This window comes from Trachypithecus francoisi, unplaced genomic scaffold (genome assembly GCF_009764315.1).
Source record: "Trachypithecus francoisi isolate TF-2019V2 unplaced genomic scaffold, Tfra_2.0 Lachesis_group15, whole genome shotgun sequence".
Classification (NCBI taxonomy): Eukaryota; Metazoa; Chordata; class Mammalia; order Primates; family Cercopithecidae; genus Trachypithecus; species Trachypithecus francoisi.
In genome coordinates, this window is record NW_022681460.1 from 11815968 (window position 1) to 11837108 (window position 21141).

The window sequence follows — 21141 nt, forward strand, 5'->3', positions numbered from 1 at the left end:
CTGGGCAACAAGGATGAAGCCACGTCTCAAAAAAAAAAAAAAAAGAAAAAGAAAGAAAGAAATCAAGATTCATTTTAGAGATAAGGAGAAAGGAGGAAGTAGTAGTGACTTTGATCCGAGCAATTAGGTTGTGCCATTTATTGAGATGGGGAAGACTGGGGAAGGAGTGGGTTTTATTTAAGGCATGTCAAGTTTGATATGTCTATTATTAATATATGGTAGATGAGATTGTGACTTTATTACAATCATACTGAGTTCTGACTTGAAAATGTCAAGTAAGCACTCGGATATAGGAGTTTGGAACTCCGTGGGGTGTCATAGCTGGAGGTATAATTGTGTAATCATTGGTGTGTAATTGTTCTTTAAAGCCAAGAGAGTCAATGAGATCAGCTAGGGAGAGAGTATAGCTAGGACCAAGCACAGAGTCATTCATTATCCAGAGCAGAGATCAACATGGCCCAGTGTCAAGTGCAGCTCAAATCTTTTTTTTTTTTTTTTTGAGACAGGGTTTCACCTTGTCACCCAGGCTGGAGTGCAGAAGCACCATCATAGCTCACTGCAGCCTCCACTTCCCGGGCTCAGGTGATCATCCTCCCATCTCAGCCTCCTGAGCAGCTGGGACTGCAGGCATGCATCACCATGCCTAGCTGATTAAAAAAAAATTTTTTTTTTTGTAGAGATGGGGGTCTCACTATGTTGCCCAGGCTGGTCTTGAATTCCTGGGTTCAAGCACTGTCCCCAACCTTGGCCTCCCAGATTGCTGGGATTAGAGGCGTGAGCCACTGCACCCAACCAAAGCCTGTTTTTATATAGCCCTGAGCTGAGAATATATCTTACATATTTAAGCGGTTGTAAAAAAAAAATAAAAACAAACAAAAACCAGAAAAATATAAGAGACAGTGGTTGTGCGTGGCCTGCAGAGCCTAAAATATTGACCACTTAGAGGGTGTGCAGGGGCGAAGCTAGCAAAGGGGGCTGGGAAGAAACCGCCAGCCAGGGGAGAAGCTGTGCGCGGGTACCACAGCAGCCAGGACAAGGGCACCACCTGGTGTTTAGAGGAGGGAGGGCTGAGAAAGCCTGGGAGAGACAGGCCACCCTGGTTTTGGCTACAGGTGGGTCGCTGGTGATCTGGAAAGGAATAGTCTCAGTGAAGGAGATGGAACCCCCTTCAGAAACGGCCAAGTATAGGGGACAGTGGGAGTCTGGGAGATAGAAACAGCAATGATAAATCACTGTTGAGACATTTTAGTGTGAAGCTGAGCAGAATGGCAGGGCAGAAGATGGAGGGGATGCAAGCTTTATAAAATATATATATTTTTTACAGGGCTTTTTTCTTTTTGATATTTAAAAGATAGGAGATAGTACAGCATGTTTGTATGCTGATGGTAATGATTAAGTAAAGAATGAGAAACTGGGTGATCCAGAAGAAGGAGGGCATAACTTGAGGGGTGACACCCTGCAACCTGTTTTCAAGGTGAGGAAGGATGGGGTTCGGAGCACAGGGTGGGCCGGGCAGGAGAAGGAATGCTTACAACGGAGGGAAGGCAGAGGTGTGGGTGCAAATGCAGTCAGGCTGGTGGATTTGGGGAGGAAAGATCAAGGGAGTTCTTTTCTGTTTGTCTCTGATTTTTCAGAAAGCGGGAAGCCAAGTCTCCAGGCAGAACTGATAGCAGGGGAAGTGGGTTCCCACCAGTTGCATACATCTGCTCTGGTATGGCCATGGTGCTGGGGATGAGTCAGTAATCTCAGGTAGGTACAACAGACGAACAGGCAGATATGGTAGTTAAGGGTATTTTGAAAGAATGATTATGTTGGTAATTTGAGCTGCTTAAGGAGGGAAGAAAGCACATGAGAGGCGTAGGGTAAGAAAGTCAGGGAGGTCTCCATGTGGCCAGAGAATTACTGGAGTGGGCATTCTAAAGTAAGTGAGATAGGAGATGTGCTCTGGGAGGGAGGTGCTTGAAACTAGGGTTTGGGAAGAGGTACTGTTACTGAGGACGAGATCTGGGTACGGCCACAGGTGGGGTAACAGAGGTGGACTGGAGGATAAGCTAGCTGGAGAGGACAAGTTCAAGGAGCTGGAGGTCAGAGAGTCGGTGACTTCATCCATATGGATTTTGCTGTCACCAAGGAGAGTGATGGGAGTCAGGCTGGAGAGAAAGACAGAGTTCAGTGTTGAAATAGTCAAAGGATGAGATGACAATCAAATGGCCTGAAAGTGATATCATTCAAAAGGTAATAAAAATGAACTGAGAGTCATTTCATGATAGTTCAGTTCACTGAATTTTATTGGAAATTTTCTACTTTATTGGAAAATGTGGCTTTTATTGATTTTGAAAGCCAGATTTATTAAACACAACTTTATGAGTAAAAAGCGAGTAGGAGGGATCGAGAGCAGCACTTTCAGTAGAACTCTCTGCAAGAAGTTCCACTATATTCCGTGGCGCAATGCCTGTTTCTGCACATGCTTGTGCCACTGAATATAGTAGCTGCTAGCTATGTGGCTAAAGTGACTGAAGAACTAAAGTTTTCATTTTATTTAATTTTAAGCAATTTAAATTTAAGTAATCATATGTGGCTAGTGACTGTCGTCCAGTGCAAGAAACTAAAACATTCAGTCATCTGATCTTTATAATGCCTGCTCACTCGATAGATGTGAATTTATTATGATTCTGTGACCCTGAGCTGCTGTTGCAACCTGCTGGAAATACAAACCTGAACAAGTCATGTGCGTCCTTACCTTTATGATATCATCAAGTTCTGAAAGAGTTAGGCGAGGTGTTGTCAGAGAGTCCGCAGATGTGCTCAGAGACCTGTTCACCACTTCCATTTGTTCCCTCACTCTTTCCTGTTGTTTCTGCAGGAATGAAGAGTAAGGGAGAGTGAAATGAATATGTCTTTAGGGAAAGCGTCAGGGAAAGCATTAAATACCAACTTGCTGTCTTTGGATTCAGACAAATCTGGGTTCATATCCCAGCTCCATCCTTGCTGTGTGCCTTTGGGGAACGCTACCTGTTTGATGCTGTTTTCTCATATATAATATGGAGATAACAACAGTAAGAATCTTGGGAGATTAGACGCATGGGGGATTATTATCACACTGTCATTTCAAAGAGAGCTAGCGCTTTAGAGAGGGCATTTGACTCTTTTCCCCAGAATATAAAGGACTGTGGAGACAGGACTGAACACAGGCTCTACATTTGCAGTGACTGGAATATGAATTAGTTCTAAAAGCATTTATCATGTGCCAGCTCTGGGCCTGACACAAACAGCACATTTGGACAGGAACAGAGAATATACAAAAATAATCTTAATGCCCTTTTAAAAATTAAAAGTGGCCCTACTATTAAAGCATCAAATTGTAATCTTGCTTCATACCACTCAGAGCTCTTTATTGTAAATGCTCAGATGTTTTGAGAAGGGAAAGTAAATATTAATACACATCTTGATGAGTACTTTAATTTCTACCTTCACTTTTAGGTTCTAGAGGCAGGGACACTGTGATTCTGAAGAAATATTATGGAGCTTCCAGTGAGTTTAGAGTTTGTAAGAACATAGAAACTTTAGGAGGGAAAAGTAAAAGACTCATTTTACAAGTTGAGTGAAAAATGAGTTAAAGTTACCTTAGAAATAGCGACTTAAGTTAGAGTTGAAATATACATTATGGTTGTAATCTAGGATATCATAGAAATAATTATAGAAGCCTAGATAGAGAAGGAAATACTTTAAAACTTTTTAAGTTCATCTTAATGTCCTTTCTTACTCCCTGCAGCCTTTCCTGACTTCGTGAAAAGGAAGAACGGAACCCATTTTCTCCAGATATGTTGCTATGGGGTAGATGTAGGTCTAGAGACAGAAAAGAATCACATTTGAACATCCTCTTAATGCAAGAACATTTTAAAATAATCAATTTCCCCTGAATATCCATCAAGCCTAATACAGTGTGACTATCTGAGATCAATTATTCTTATCTTTACAAAGACTGGGAGTTATACAGCTGTGGACAAAAGCAATACTGTAAAATGTGTGTATTAAAGTATGTAAAAGAAGGGAGTTGAAAAAAGGTTGGTATTATTTACCTCTCACAGAACTGTTTTCCTTTTACAGTGTTCTTTACCCCTTCTGTAAGTTCTCTCTGAGTGACTGTGGGAGAGCACTGCTAACATCCTGAAGTCAGAGACAAACTTCAAAACTGTGTGCTAATAGCACTGTATATAAGCTTATTTGCAGTAGATGAAAAACAATATGCTTCAAGTTAATGAATTTCTCCCATTGACCATATATAGCATTAGACAGAAATGAATAAAATTAGCTTTGAGACAAATAAAGATATTTCCAAACAAAAGTGGTCACATTGAACAAAGTAAAATGTTGAAAACCGATAACTACGAAAATGACATAGTTGTCACTATTCAGCATGCTTCATTGTGCATATCACATATGCAAAATATAGAAAAAGTTCCATGGTCAAAAAAAAAACACCAAAAAACAAAAAACAAAAAGAAAAAACAGTCCCGGGAAGCTAAAGCTTTGGTATATAATAATCCCCAAACAGTGCTTTTGAAGGAATAGTTTACTTACTTTTAAAATATACTATCTCATGTTCATCTGATAAGATTTTAATCATTCTGTTACCCTTTGGGATTAGAAGTAAGATGACAAAACAATGTAATTGCTAGTTGTATGGCTACTATTGGCACATGTCAAAATGATTAAGCTCTGTGGGTACTCTTTTGGTTTTGTATGAGAACTGAAATTTGGGGGTTATTCTTTTCTAGCCCATGCTGTAGGTGTAATAGTGAAATGTAAAATTAAAACACTAAATCTGGGCCGGGTGTGGTGGCGCACGCCTGTAATCTCAGCTACTCGGGAGGCTGAGGCAACAGAATTGCTTGAACCGAGGGGGCAGAGGTTGTGGTGAGCTAAGATTGTGCCACTGCACTCCAGCCTGGGTGACAGAGTGAGACTGTGTCTCAAAACAACTACATCAACAACAACAACAACAAATCCACTGAAGTTTGTTTTCTAAAACACAGAGTCAAATTCCAGTAAGGTCAGATCCATTCAAATCTTTTTGTCGTAGGAAAGACTACAAATAAAACACTGGTTTTTAAATTTTGTTGGAAAGAATTAAAATTTCATGATATTTAAATATGCAAACGTATGCAAAAGAATGGTAAAAGTAGGGTTTAGTAATTTAGAAGTCCAAGTTAATATGAAATAAATAAGAGTATTTGCAATCATGAAGAACCAGTGTACATAAATCAAATCTGTATTACTTGAGAGTGCTACAAGCATTTGTCCATCCATCTGTTCATCAACAAATGTAGCAAATGCAAGTTATCGTGTTTGGTGCTAGGAAGACATAATTTGTGCAAGGCAGGAGTGCCGCCTTTGGATGCTCACAGTCTAGGGGGGTTAGACTAGACGCATACCATCACACACACACACACACACACACACAGAGTTATGCATTGAGCAATTAAGAGTGACTCCTAGACAGGAACTTAGAAGAATATATGCTGAATGTGATGAAGCCTGGTGATCATTCCAGTGGTACAACCAGTAACTGCACCAGTAGAGAGGAAGAACTCCTTCTGGCAGCTAGCATTCTTTTTTTGGGGGGGGGCGAGGTGGAGTTTCACTCTGTCAATCAGGCTAGAGCACAATGACACGATCTCAGCTCACTGCAACCTCTGCCTCTTAAGTTCAAGCAATTCTCCTGTCTCAGCCTCCCAAATAACTGGGATTAGAGGTGCCCACCACCATGCCTGGCTAATTTTTGTATTTTTGGTAGAGACAGGGTTTCACCATGTTGACCAGGCTCATCTCGAACTCCTGACCTCAGGTGATCCACCTGTTTTGGCCTCTCAAAGTGCAGGGATTACAGGCGTGAGCCACCGAGCCAGCATTCTTAATCTGGGGTTAAGGTAGACTACCTGAACTTGCCTGTCAATCTTATACGTGTGAACAAGTGCACATTTTTCTCATGGCAGGGATATGTGTGTGTGTGCATGTGTGTCTGTGTGTGTCTGTGCACGTGCATGTTCCATAGTTTTCACTGAATTCTCAAAAGGATGTAAGTCTGCAGCAATGTAGGAACCACTGGACTCGAATGAGTAGGTGAGGCAGTCTACGGAGAGAGACACTTAACCTGGCTTAAAGGCTAGACAGAATTACTCCTGGATGAGAGAGATGAGCAAAGGAGATACCATGAGCAAAAGCAATAAGAAGAAAATGCGCATGGTCTCCAGTGGCTAAGAGGCAGAGTCTGTAGGAAAGTCAAGAAATACCACTAGAGCAGTAGGTGGACTCAGACCATGGGTGGCTAAGAATTTACCTTTCTTAAGTAGGAAGCCATTGAAGGCATTTGATGAAGGTTGATTATATAGTTTCCATACATTTAGAGGGCTACCTCGAAATCGAATCTGGCAGTAATCTCAAGGGGAGAGAAGCCAGGAGCCTAGGCAGGGGGCAGACCAAAATATATACAAGTGAGACACAAAGGACTGGAGAAATCACTGCTCACAGAACCCCAGAGCAGGAGGGGCTGACTTAGAGCCTGGGGACTTGGAGGGGAGAGGAGAACCCTGGACAAGAATGAGAAAGAATGAGAAAATAGGGAGGGAAATGGGAGGAAAAAAGGTGTTGATTTTCAGCAGGTAATAGCAAGGCTAATCCATGTGGCTATTCCTGCAGACAGACACAAATATGAAAGTTGTCCTGTGGGGCTCAGTTTTGAATAACGATGCAGACCCACAAATAAATCCCTTTTAAGGACTGAAGCAGTGAGATTGGGTGAAGTCACTGAGGGAGGAGATGGGGGCAAAAGGGGTGCAACTGTGGCTAATGCCAGATCCAAATGTCAGGAAGAGGAAGGAGAACCGAGATGAAGCAGGACTTTCAAATTCCTCAACGCTATGCTGTTCCCTTCCTGAAATCTTGCTCATGCTGTTCATTTGTACGCGGTAGAAGGGTTTGTTTGGTAAAGTTAAAATGAGCACTACCATTTGTCTGAATCAAAAATGCCAAATTTTTGGTAGCCACATGCATGAAGTTTAAAAACAAACTGTATAAGTTTATTTAAAACCTATTTTGGCAATCATTCACTTTTAGAACTGAAATCTCTTCATACAGGCAACACAGTCCTCTTGCTTGTTACATTTACATGTTACATTTACAAAGTCCACTGTGCCCTGCACACAACCTGACATTTACCAACCACCAGCACATCAGCTGGTTTGTGCTTATGCAGACACTTTGGTTCTCAGTTCACTGACTGTGTGCTACCCTTCCTGATTATAAAATTTACAAAGGACTTTGGAGGTAAGATCTATTTCTTAAAATAAATCAAAAAAGAAACCGAACATGTTAACACACAAAATATGTGTTCTCTAGCACAAAGCTATGTAGAAGACAAAGCACTTGGCTGAGATTGAGAACTCACAATCTAAAATGAGAACCAAATACAGTTTACCACTATCGGTAGTATTAATCATAGGTCTTGCTTTTTTCTCAGCAGTAAATATTACTCCCTGTGGCTAAGGGCACAGCTGTGGTCTGGCTGGGGTCTCCTGCAGGCCATTGCTTGCCCTTGTCCTACCAGGACTGGTCTGTGTTGGCAGGTCCACTTCTCATTTCAGGGCTTGCAGTACTGAACATAGTTCTGGGTCTTCATTGGTGAACCCTGGAAATTGTTGCATGAGGTTGCAGTGTTGTTTCCATCTTACTTAAATGCTCTAAATCTTTTCTTGGGAATAGAATAGGGTTATCCTGCAGGCTTCGGGTATGGGCTTAAATCTTTCAGGATGGGAAGAATCACTCATTACTTATATTACTTAGCACTGAAAACGCATCTTCAATAAACTTGGGCACAATCTGAGAAAACTACAGGATCCCCAAATTGGAAAGTCCTTAAGGTTTTCATTACATCAACACATTTTTTACTGAGTTGTTACTTTGTGTCAGGCATTGTGCGAAATGCTCCATGATTCAAAGACAAAGGAGACGCAATTCTCTTATTTTTAGGAGCCCTGAGTTCAGTGGGGGAAGACAGATTCATTAGCAGATGATCACAATTCAGAAACAGAGCTGTGCAAAACATGTGATGGGATTGGAGTATAGGTTGGGTCTTCTGGAGAAAGTGGTGCCTGAGGTAAGACTTAAAGGACAAGTGAGGTTAGCCAGATGAGTAGAGAAGAAAAAGCAGTCGCCATTCCAGGCAGGTGGGATTACTGGTAGTGTGATATTGCCTGAACAGAATGTGTGAGGCAGAGAAGAAGAGGTGAGGCTGAGGAGGCTGGTAGGGTCGGATCAGAGGGAGTCCCGAATGCCACGTGAAAGAGCATAGGCTATCCTATAGGATAGTGTCTTTCAGAGGTTAGCAATGAATTATACATTGCAACCTGGTACACATATGTAAGGCACAACTGCGATGAAACCATACCTTACTATATGTGTTACACTTTGATATTTTCTATTCTGTTGATTTCATTTCCTTTTATCTGTCTCTTAAAAAAAAAAAAAAAACTGCTGGTTACAACCCATGAAACTTATTCTGTAACCTGCGAAATGACTCACAAGTTGCAGCGTCAAAAGCACTGTTAGAGGTGATGAGGAGAAATGAAAGGATTGATGGGCACACGTAGTTGCGGTCAGACTGTGACGAAGGTGAGCCGCTCTGGCAGGGTGGAGAGGATGGCTTGGAAAGAAGGATGGAGGAGAGAGAAGGGGAGACTGTTTTGGTAGAGAAACAACGAAAGTCAGAACTAGAGAAGTTGTAGAGGAATGGAAAAGAAGGAAGAGAGCTAAAACACGTCACATAGTAAACCTGGGAGGAACCTGTGGTTGACTGGATGTGGAGGAGGGAAAGGGGCACACTTCAGGGTAAGGCGAGTCCCAGCGACTACCTTGAAACAATAAGATAATCATGCATTCATTTAACAAAAAAAATGCTATCCCAACCGTATTATTCTAAAAAATATTGGCTAGGGATTTGCTCCCATTAGCAAATAGTGCTGATGAGTGTAATTAACTTTTATTTAAGAAATTTTACAAGGATTCTTACTGAGGGGCAATGATGACTGAAAATCAGGCTAGAGAGCCTAGTTGAAGTGGCTTTTGCCGACGATAATAATACATAACTGAATTCATGAATTTGCTCATAATTGGTTTGTATTTGCTCACAGTATTCTTTTCTCCCTAATCCTTTAAAATATGTTCGAACATGCATGTGTCATCCTATCAAAAGATGATCCCTCTTGATGCTGGTGGCTGTGAACACGTGCATTGCTTGAAGCAGACACGTAACCACTACCAGTTCTCAGCTCTGTAAGTGTGGGCATGTACAAATTCTGGCCCCATGAGATGACCATCTGTGCAAGCTATGATCCTGTCTGGGAATCCTCCTCACCTTCCTCTTTGCATTTACATGGCCTTGGCAATTAGTCTCCTTATCCCTGCAGCTGCTGACCAGCCAGACTGTGAGATTTGCGTATCGTGCCTTTCCAAAAATGACACGTACCCAGAACACATGGTTTTGAGATGCTTTGGCCTTCTAGTGCTCTCAGTGTAAAAAAAGCTATGCGTTGCTTACCGACTTGCAAGAAAAACAGATCCATACACATGGATACAAGCATCAGAACTACTGCATTCTTATCAAAGCAAGAACTAGACAATTATCCTAGTCTCAAGTTGATTTTAGGAACACACATATTAGTAATTTATAGCAGCAAAAAATACACCAGCGTTTTAAAATATGAGTATTTAAATATACCAATATTTAAAAAAATGTGTATCAACTGCCCCTTCTTGGTGTACCGTCACACTGCTGATGCTAAAATGCATTGATGGTGAGTGTCCACTGTACCTCGTGGTCCCGCTGCCTGGCTGCTGTGGCCCTGTTCATGTCTTCAGCATCCCTGACGTGGTTAAGGGCCTGGTCAAGTGCTTCCTGGAGATCTGACAACTTAGCATTGTAGTCGTCCAGCTGCTCCAGGACGACAGGAAACAGAGTGCGGGTCTCATTGTGCAGCCGCTGCCAGCTCTCAGCCTGGCTCAGCACTGGGAAGAAGTGGAGACAGAGGCTTAGTGTGGCTTTCTCCTGTTTGCTCCCATTCCTCCCAGCATTTTGCAAAGTTGGAAAATTTTCAGGCCATGCCTTCTGTAGCAATGGAGATTGAAGCTATTGTTCATAAAGATAGCTCCTCCACCTTTTAGATTTGAAGTAAAAAAATCCTAGTTTTTAGGGTTTGGGAGCCCCTGGATAACAGTCAGTTGAAAGAAGGGTTTGATTAGTTTTCCCACAGAGGTTGTGCTTTTTGTGAAAACCATGTCATTACATTATGCTTATTATTATCCAGAATATTAATAATTTTACTCTGTAAAGGGGACTTGGGTATAGTAAGGTTTTTACCATTAAAAATAACCAAACTCGTCAGTAATAAGGCAAAATGATGTGCATAACCACTCATTTTCTGTAGTTTGTCTAGGCAACGGTTTTTAGTTAGCTCTACTAGGTCAAATCCAAACCATGATTTTGGTGGAAAAAAGATTAAATGGCAATGAGATGATATTCTTAAACTTTGCGTGTGTCTTTTATTCTCTGCTCAAAGACACATGTGTTGAATATGTGCCTTAATTTCTGTTTTCTTCAGGGAATATTAGTTTGTCTTGTTGAGATTTTCTTCCATCACTGTAAGCAGAACAGAAAAGTTCCTGGCTGAGTATAGAAAGTGCTGGAAAATGCATTCTAGGTGGAAGGAGGCCGAGTGGGAGATGTCATTGGTCCCACTTCTCCAGGGCAGCCTTGTGAAATTCCACAGTAGGCGATGAGCTTGGAAACATCTGGCAGTGACTGACATCAGAGCTCTAGCCTTTCTGAGTCTGACTCACAATTGGGGCCTGCGATTCTTCTTTGGTTCTTACTATTTCTAAGACTTTACACATTTGCCACCATAATAAACCTGTATGTCAATAATGTCTCCCTACAGTATCCACATTAATGGTTAGCAGAAGTTGATAGTGACAGTTGTAGAAAAACGACCTACTGTCCTTTAACTGTTTTTGTGTCATTAGTCCCTTTGTAATCGAATGAAGCCTTCAGACTCCTTCTTACAGTGTGTTCTAAAATGCATAAAATAAAATATATAGAACTTAAAAGAAGACTAATATATTTAAAAACCAAACTGGTAATATAATAATGTATATGCTGCTTTACTAATCCCTTAACTAACAAGATCTAAAAGTGGATCTAATAGCTACCATAATTTTGAGTTATTGGTGAATTTAAACAGTGTTATGAGACAGCAGCAGCTAAAATATAATACGCAAATCTGTGATTTCTCTCATTGATTGTTTGCAGCTCTTCCAATCAAGAGTGGAGTCTATCTCTCTACTCCTTGAGTCTGGGCTGGTCTTGACCAGTAAAATGGATGTGACATTGCTGAGCTCCAAGCCTAGGTTTAAGAGACCATGTGCTTTTCATTCTTGCCCTCTTAAAGCTGCTGTTATGTGAATAACCTGGACTAGCCTTGTTGAGTTAAGACCTCACATGGAGGGAGAGGCCCAGCCTTCACAGCCAGCCCCAGACATCTGAGTGAGCTCAGCCAATATACGTCACATGGAGCAGAGATAAGCTGTTCAGGTTGAGTCCAGCCTGAATTGCCAACCCATGAAAGCAGGAGCAACAAATGGTTATTGTTTTAAATGAATACCTTTGTGGTGGCTTTTGTTTTGTTTTGAGACGGAGTCTCACTCTGTCATCAGGCTGGAGTGCAGGGGTGCGATCTCAGCTCACTGCAACCTCCACCTCCCAGGTTCAAGCAATTCTCCTGCCTCAGCCTCCTGAGTAGCTGGGACTACAGGTGCATGCCACCATGCCCAGCTATTTTTTGTATTTTTAGTAGAGGTGGGGTTTCACCACATTGGCCAGACTAGTCTCAAACTCCTGACCTTGTGATCCGCCTGCCTTGGCTTCCCAAAGTGCTGGGATTACAGGCGTGAGCCACCGCGTCCGGCCTGGGGTGGCTTGTTATGATAGTAATTGATAACTGATACAGTGATCAAGTGATAGATTCAATAATATTACTGTGGTTTGGTGCCTATACTCATCGCTAAAGGGAATGTTAAATTTCCACTAGAGGCTAAAAGATACTAAAGTCATTCATGGTCTTCACAGCATGAATGTTTCTGGGCTTGTAGCATTCCTGCCTTCTCAATAAAATTTCTTTTACTGTAGTTCTGGGAATTGGTTTCCTTTAGCCTTTCTTCTACTGTTTTATACATTTTTACCAAATGCTATAAATTCCTTATGGCATCTCAGCTGTTTCTCAGGGGCTCAAAGTTGGGCCTGAATCTAAAAATCTTGGTTATAAAGTCAAGTTATCCTGAATGATTCCCTGTGGCCACATGTAGATTCTAAATAGTTCTGAACACTGGAAATTGGTTGCTTTGACTATATGTTGCCCTAGGTTTACTGTCTGCTCTTAGACCCACAAAGAGGGCAAACATGTGCTGGGTCAGCTACGAGAGGAATACACCTACGTTCGTGAGCTTCATCTGCCTCCTCATCCACAAGCTCCCGTTGGGTAAAAAATGGTTGACGGTGTCTAATCTCCTCAAGCATCTTCTGGGCCAACACCAGCTTCTCAGAGATTTCCTTGGGGCTAAGTTCATGCTCTTCCCCATAATAGAGCATCTTGTTGTTGATCTCTGAAAGGAAGAACATGGTGAAAGAAGGCAGTAGGAAGAGATGATTGGGCACTAGAAATGCAAGGGAGCGAGGGCTGTGGGCAAAGGGCAGGGCAGATCCTGAAATGGAAAGAGAGGCTCATTCAAAGGCAGTGTGCTGTGAATCGCAGCGAGCATGGAAGCTCATCACCTAATCCACAAAGGAGAAAGACACGAGGAAACCACTCTTCTCTGCTTCCTATGCGGAGTCTGCAGAATGGGAACTGGCTAATGCAAAGCCTGCTTGGCTTTCATCCTCATCTGGTTTCCACAGTGATTCGAGAACGCTAATATTCAGCATGAAATATTGTAACTTGATATTCAAGGCATCCAAATCTATAGTCTTTGATCAGCCTTTTATATAACATATTTAACTTAGAGAAAATGCTCAGAGATCACTCCTGTCATGGGTGAGATTATTAATATGTAGGAGTTATTAATTGTATTTTAGACAAAGATTTGATCAAAGCTTTAAGCCAAAATGAGAGCATATTGCTAGCTGTCCAAATGAGTCTTTCAAATTATTTCACAGGCTAAATACAAAATGGGGGTTGGTTATAATATGATGTGAGCTTTGGCTCATTCATAGTTATTTTTTGGCAGTTGCTGTTTGCCTTCTAGAGTGTGACCACTCTGGGTCATTTTCACCCTACTTCCATAAGTCAGGTGGAGAATTTTAGAACTGGAGGGACCACTGAGGCTCAAAGGAATTAGGTGACCTGTCTAAATATTAGCAGACTGAAATACTTCTTTGAATCCCTCATTCCTACTACATATGATGAGAAGAAAGGTAGGTAATTGTCACCTTGTTCTATTGCAGCTCCAGGAGGAAGCATTTTATCTTCCTGGCATAAATGAAATTGCATGTCTGTGGCTTACTATGATCTATGTGGTTGGCCAGACCTGATGGGTAAACAAACATTGGTGTCACATAAATCATACCAGGATAAGGGGTTGTATTTTATGTGGATAATAGTTTGAAGGTCACTAGCGGTTATTTTAGAGATGGCTGGGAATAAGGAATGACATATAATTGGTGTACAGCATTCCAGAATTATATAAAGGGATTAAACATCCACTCTTCAAGTAAAGTCTAAAATATTAACCTGTGAAATAAACTAAATGAAAATATTTTTTTCCTCAGCTCCAGCACTTGCGATGCTGAATTCTTGGGCATTTTGATGCAAGTCTTAAAATTACAATTTTGGCTTGTTTTAGTTTAGTTACTTGCAGTATAGATTAGAAAAGGGAAATACAGGCAATAGTATTTTTGCCTTTGGTCTTTGGAGACTATTCATACGTTATATTAAAAATTTAAAAACTGATAGAAGTTGTTGTTTCCCATTTACATTTCCCTTGTATTTTTTTCATCTTTTCCCATGCTTAAATGATCAAATAAGAGGGTTCAGATCCTTTGCAAATGAAACGCTTTTGAATCAAAACATGGGTGACAATAGCAAAGGTGAATTATTTTCTCTGAATAGCTTGCCAGGGTCCTGGCATTTGCTGCCTAAAGGGGCATTTATTTCTTAGTTGGACAAGGTCATGTTATCTTCCAGGTTCAATCTTACTTTTTGAACAAATCAATAGTAACTCTAAAATGCTATAGAAAAAGAATATTTTGTCAGGAAATGCAAAAATATGAGCTATGAGAGAGGATGTGAGTGAGGAGTGTTTGGATTGCATGTCATTTGCTTCTATTGTTTATTATAGACATCAAAGGAAACACGACAAATGATTAATCTTGCTTTTCTATATCCCTTTACATGGAATACGCCCCAGTATAAAGACATGAATCTTCCACTGTGGGTCCCTTTACTGCCACTGTGCCCTGGGATGCACTTGGTGTGGTCATCCAGCCCTTAATATATAGTGTAATAAAAACTATGGAAATGTGGATACTGGATCTTAGCAAACTCTCACCCAAGGAAATCTTTATCCTATAACAGATGAAATCTGCTGTTTTCTGCTGCTAAGTTGCAGTCCAGCTATTAGTGCACTATTAATATAGTCTTCAAGATTATCCTGCATTTATTGGAAGTGAGAGTACAAATTAAGCAAGCCTCCAAGAGGGAAGGTACAATCATTCACAATGCTTTAGGACAAAGAAATCTCCCACAGTCTCTGCCTTCCTTTTCTTCTGGGTTGGGAGCCCAAGCATGTTGCCCGATTGGCCTTTGGGAAAGCCCATCATAGAAACAGCTTGTGATGATTTGGGTCAACTGACAGTTTACTGGCATTCTAAAGGCAATGTTGTTTTCTGCAAATAACTGGGAACAATCTGTGACTCCTACTCAACTCTTGCATTTTAGAGACACCATAGCATGCAGTCTCCTCTGTCAGAAGGGTATTCTGAGGAATGCCTAAAAAGGGAATGATTTTATACATTGATTCTTGAACATCAAAACATAGTAAGTAGGGATGACTGCTCAGAAATCACAGATAAACAAACTTGAAATGAAGACCTTATACAAGTTTAAACCCATAATACTATACCAACAAGTTCCTGGCACACAGCAAACACTGAACAGTAGCCATTGTGTCTACTGTTGTTAATAACATGAGTGTTTCCTTGATATTAAACTGAACCAGAAGAGAATATATTTACCTTGGATTTTATCCCTCATATCATGGGCTTGCTCTACAAGCTGACTTGCGTGTTTAATGGTGTCCATGCTTTCCTTCTGAACAAGTTGCCCTTTTCTGGAGGCTTGATTTTCCTACAAATAATCCATATAAAGGCTAGATTAAATGTATGAGAAAAGAATGTTGCATAAGCACAGATAGGGAAGGGTGGGCATAATGTATTTCATAAACATAAATCTTCCAGGCATGTGAAAGTTCCATAACATATAACATCATCCCAAAAATAATGCATGAAAGCTAATATGATGGCCAGTTCTAAAATTTTTTTGACTTTTCCATAAGTTATTGGGGTACAGGTGGTATTTGGTTACCTGAGCAAGTTCTTTAGTGGTAATTTGTGAGACTTTGGTGCACCCATCACCTGAGCAGTATCCACTGCACCATATTTGTAGTCTCGTATCCCTCCCCCTCTACTCTTCCTCCAAGTCCCCAAAGTTCATTGCATCATTCTTATGCCTCTGCTCCCTCATAGCTTAGCTCCCACACATCAGTTGGAGCATACAATGTTTGGTTTTCCATTCCTAAGTTACTTCACTTGATGGCCAGTTTTAGAATGACAGAATGCTAGAAAATCTGGTGCTGTTCCTATACCATCAGTCACAGTTCAATCCCAACCCAACTGCCTTTCATATGTAATTTATTCTTCAAATTTTTCCTGTATCTCAAGGTGCTGGACTAGAAAATTGCCTGTGTCCGCTGATCATTTTGACATTGTGCTGACTGAAGAGTTTAAAGTTTCAAAGAGAAAATTGTTGAAAAAATAGGCAGACCTTGAAATGCACCATGCTTCCAGTGGCTTCTGGGTGGTCCAACCACTGCTGAAATTGAATTACCACAGAGATTTCAAGGATTATTCTCCCTGGGTTAAAATGCTGTTTTCAGTGCTTCATTCCAAATTCCCATCAACATTGAGGGCACTTGTGTACAAATAACTGCACAAGCAGATTTGGCTCAGCGTGAATGGAGCTCTTTTCCGAGAAGCTGATTCCATTCTCTGAACTCGGGAGACTCTGTTTCAGAGATCTCACACAGTATTTGTCAAAAATAATGCCCAACTCAAATGCGGCCTCTGAAGAAAGGGTTTGTGTGGGCTTCTGTGTGTCTGTGTGTGTTTTTGTGTGCGTGGTTAAGGACAGAATGTGATCTAAGAGCACAGAAATGATTCAAGACCAGGACACCACCCTGTCTGCACAGCATGGGCGACATGTACTTCCTTTTGGGATTTGAAAGACTGATCTGTGGGTTATATTTTAGAGGAAGAAGACTTCTTTAGTCTGGCATTTGGTAAAATGACCACTTGCTTTGTCTGGTGCTGTTTTTGGCTTAGCTCTTTAAAAACTGCTGCAATACCTGAAGGAGCTGTGGGGTAATCTGCCACACAGAGCACTGGTAGACCCATTGTACAGTTTCCTGAGGATAGAGAAGTGGTTGTTTTGAACTTCTCTCCTTTCATCCAGTGTTCTACCCAAAGGATTACGCCATGATTTTACCAGGAATGTTTTTACACTCTCCAGGAATAATCCAAGCAAGTGGCCCTCTCAGATGGTCAAGGAAAGGGATGCAGAAATGGTATTATAACAAACACATGCCCAGAGGCTTTTTATTGGGCAGATTGGTAATCCCCTCCCTACAGAGCCCACTGTGCGGTGGCAATGTGGTCAACAGCCCCCTCATAAACTGGGCTCTCTGAATGAACACCGCCTTCTGAATCATTATATTCCTTCCTGCAATTCCAGTCTTCTTCTTGGCTTGCTCCAGTGCTTTCCAGATAAAACAGTATTTGTGGTCATTTTAAAACTAAATATGCCGAAACTGCAATAAATCTTAATGTTACTCCTCCCTGCTTTTAAAAAATATGGACACAAACATTTAAAATTTTGGAATTGTTAACAAGTTGATCTTTGATCCAGTTTAAGTTATATTTGCAAAGCGTAACACCGCTAGTTTTTACTTTGACTTGATACTTCAGAGTAAATCTCTGTTGTTATTACTGTGTCATTAAACTTACTATTTTTTGATACGGAAACTTCAGTTGAAGTGATGAGACAGCTGAAAAATGTCATGCCTATAAGAAGACCTCTTCTTTTTGACGAACGCCAGAGGGCGCTGAGATGTAGGTAGACAGAGATATATAGCTATTGATATACTGTATATATGACTCGATCAGTGGCAAAGAGGAACATCTATTCCTTTACATTATAACATTACTGAATCGAACCTATAGTGATGGCTTATTTGAATGTTTATTTTTTCTGTAACTTTGCCTGTGGAAGGAAAATAATGATACAGGCACATGGTAAAACGGGTGTGCCTCGGTTTAAGAAAAGCTGAAATTAAAAAATTACCTTGCAACTGTAAACCAGTTGGTGGTTTACATTACAAATGTATTAGTCATTTGCTCACCTCAACAGGAAATTCTTCTTGTACATGTTTGACATAAAAGTGGCAAGGGTGTCTTGGTAATATAGTACATAAAAGGTAGATTATGTGAGGATGATAACCAATATCTAGGGTGATCATATATTTTATGGTTCAACCTGGGGCATTTTGCACATGAAAGGGAGAACTTTTAGTAATTACTCTGGGACACAAGTATAAACAGCAACAGTCCTGGACAAACCAATAGTAGGAATATTGGTGTGCTACTTCAGAATTTGTACAGTAATATCTACTTCTGCCTACCTCCTAAACATCAATGACCTCTAAATTCCTTTCCAGCCCTGATTACCCTCTGAGTTGCAGATTCACATCTCTGTCTGCCCTCTGTGCATTCACAGATATTTCACTTTTTAAATGTCCAGAGTAATCCATTCGTGTCTGTAGTCTTAGTCATCCATGTCTCAGAATGGAGCTTCTCTCTTTGCTATTTCTCACCTCCAATTGGTCACCAAGTCTGTTTCATTCCACCTGCCACTCTGGCCTCTCTTCCTCTTTTCCACGACCACAGTCTCAGTTCATCCTTGTTCTCTGCAAATCCTTTTCAAACGAAGGCAAGACAGCAACCCACTACTCTCTTGTCTAGACCACTGTGGCAGTCTCCTAAGCAGTGCCCCTGTTGTCAGTCTTTGCTGGCTAGACTGTCATCCACACTGCAGAGGGACATTTCTAAAGGGCAAATCTAATCAGCTCATCATTCTGGGTAAATACCTGAATGACTTCCAGAGTCCACAGACTGAAGTTCCCATGTTCATGAGCATGTTTGGGAAAGTTCTTCACAACTGGGCCTCTGACAGCTTCTTCAGCATTATCTCCTGCTCTCTGCCTTACAATGAATCTTCCACAAGGCCATCGTTCCAATCCCAAGAACACAGCACGTTGCTTCACATCTATCTGTTCTCACAGTACTTATCCCTTGCTTGAGAGTATTTGATAAATTCCTACTCATTCTCAATACACACACCAATACTCAACTTCTCTGAGAAGCCTTTCCTAGTGTATCCCTGCCAAAATAGTTCACTATTTCTTCCTTAGAGTTACCCTTCAGCCTGTACCATGTTTCTCTTATTAAATGCTGTATGATAATTATGTTTTTACATATCTGTTTCCCTGCTAGACTGAAGCATCTTGAAAGCAGGGCCTTATTATATTTCAGGACACCTAGCACTTAGCACAATAACTGTTATATACAGGCCAGGCACAGTGGCTCATGCCTGTAATCCCAGCACTTTGGGAGGACTAGGCGGGCAGATCACGAGGTCAGGAATTCGAGACCAACCTGACCAACATGGTGAAACCCCGTCTCTACTGAAAATACAAAAAGTAGCCAGACGTGGTGGCACATGCCTGTAATCCCACCTACTCAGGAGGCTGAGGCAGGAGAATTGCTTGAACCCAGGAGGCAGAGGTTGCAGTGAGCTAAGATTGCACCACTGCACTACAGCCTGGGCGACAGAGCGAGACTCCGTCTGAAAATAAATAAATAAATAGATAAATAAATAAATAACTATTACATACAGACATCCCATAATGCTTCTGGAATAGAAATGTAAACAGTTGTCCCTCAGCATTCACAGCGTCTTGGTTCCAGGACCCAGCTCCCATAGATACCAAAATTCACGGTTCTTCAAGTTTCTTATATAGACTGGTGTAGTATTTGCAATACTATAACCTATGTACATCCTCCCATATATATTGCATCTAAATCACCTGTAATACCTAATGCAATGCCTACACATCACTTCATTCATATGGATTCAAAGTAATACTCAGCATATGGTAAATTTGAATTTTGCATTTTGGAATTTTGTGGAATTGTTTCCAAGTATTTCTGAGCCATGATTGAATCCACGAATACAGAGGGCCGACTGTACTTAATTTTGTCCTGTCTTTTTGGCAGGACAAGAGATGAGGTTCAGGTGCTTTTGATGCTTGGAGATAGCCTACTTTCCTTTTAGTCCTGTGGGTCTCTGCATGAGTTGTCATTCAGGGAGCTTCTGCTGTGGTCAAGGAGTAGAAGTGGAGACGGCGCAGCACCTCATGAGCTGCCCTTGGAGACTGTGCTTTGTGACTCTGGGCTCTGCAGTAGACCCGCAAGATCCAGATGGTGAGGGGTAGCACTGAGACTGGGAGAGGGCCGCATCTCACCTCTGCTTGGAGCCCAGTGACACTCTGACCTTGAGCACAGTGCCTCTGGGAACATGGAAAAGTAGAATCTTGGCATGATCTTTGGAATTTTCATTGCAGACAAGATCAGCAGCAGCAAAAGTGAGCATCTTTTGAGCACTGGCTATTTGTGAACACAGATGGATGGGCATCCTTTTAGGGGAATCCCAGATGTAAGTGGTGGGAAAGGACCATAGGACTTCCCAGTAGGAGGCTGGAGGATTTAGAAATGGAAGTTCAGACAAAACCGGTAGCTAGGTGGATGTAACTTGTGAGATTTGGGTCATATGAAATCTATGTGGCAGATAATTTGCAAAAAGTGGTATTACTTGTCAAGTTCAAGGGGCAATATTACTGATTTTTATCACTATGGGTATACACAATGAAACCCTTTACTCAATTTAAAGCCAAATATTAGTTACTTTCTTGATAGAAGGCTTTCTAAGACCCAGCTTTCCTTAAGTCTAAGAATCAATCATGGACTTTTCCAGACCAAGGGCTTGAAGAATGCTTAAAAAGTCATTCAGATCAGCCCTGGGCATTTGTTTTGAAATGTTTCAGCAGGTTTTTGCACCATCAGGACTGTAGTCAGAACATTATATTCAATAAAAATCGATGGAAACAGCCGAGTGAAAGTTCCTAGTATAGTAGCTTTATCATCAACCTCCTGTGTTGGTGGTCTGTTCTTTTTGTCAGGGAGCCTTTTCTACTGTGATGTTACTTTCAAGCGTACATTATTTCCTCTCCACGAAAGCCTGCATTTAGCTTACATTAGAAATTGTACAACAAAAGGATCAGGAACTCTGCCTGGGCTGTGGGAGGAGCTAATCTTAGTGAAAACATTTCCTCAAATGTTTTCTTGAAAATTCTTTCCTCAAGAAAGAATTAAGGCCAGGCGTAGTAGTTCACAACTGTAATTCTAGCACTTTGGGAGGCTGAGGTGGGCTGATCACCTCAGGTCAAGAGTTTGAGACCAGCCTGGCTAACATGGTGAAACCCTGTCTTTACCAAAAATACAAAAATTAGCCAGGCGTGGTGGTGTATGCCTGTAATCCCAGCTACCCAGGAGGTTGAGGCAGGAGAATCACTAGAACCCGGGAGGCGGAGGCTGCAGTGAGCCAGATCGCACCACTGCACTCCAGCCTGGGCAACAAAGTGAGACTC

General features: G+C 41.3%; 1 protein-coding gene across 3 annotated transcripts in view; it reads right to left on the reverse strand.

Annotated features, from left to right (window-relative positions):
• Positions 1-21141, reverse strand: part of LAMA4 (laminin subunit alpha 4) — a 150206-nt gene that overhangs the window by 56698 nt on the left and 72367 nt on the right. For all 3 annotated transcript variants that reach the window (XM_033234339.1, XM_033234340.1, XM_033234338.1), the window contains exons 10-13: positions 15338-15449; positions 12544-12711; positions 9869-10062; positions 2741-2857 (exon numbers count right to left, since the gene is read on the reverse strand). In XM_033234339.1, the coding sequence (XP_033090230.1) occupies positions 2741-2857; positions 9869-10062; positions 12544-12711; positions 15338-15449 (591 nt within the window). The remainder of the gene's footprint in view (positions 1-2740; positions 2858-9868; positions 10063-12543; positions 12712-15337; positions 15450-21141) is intronic.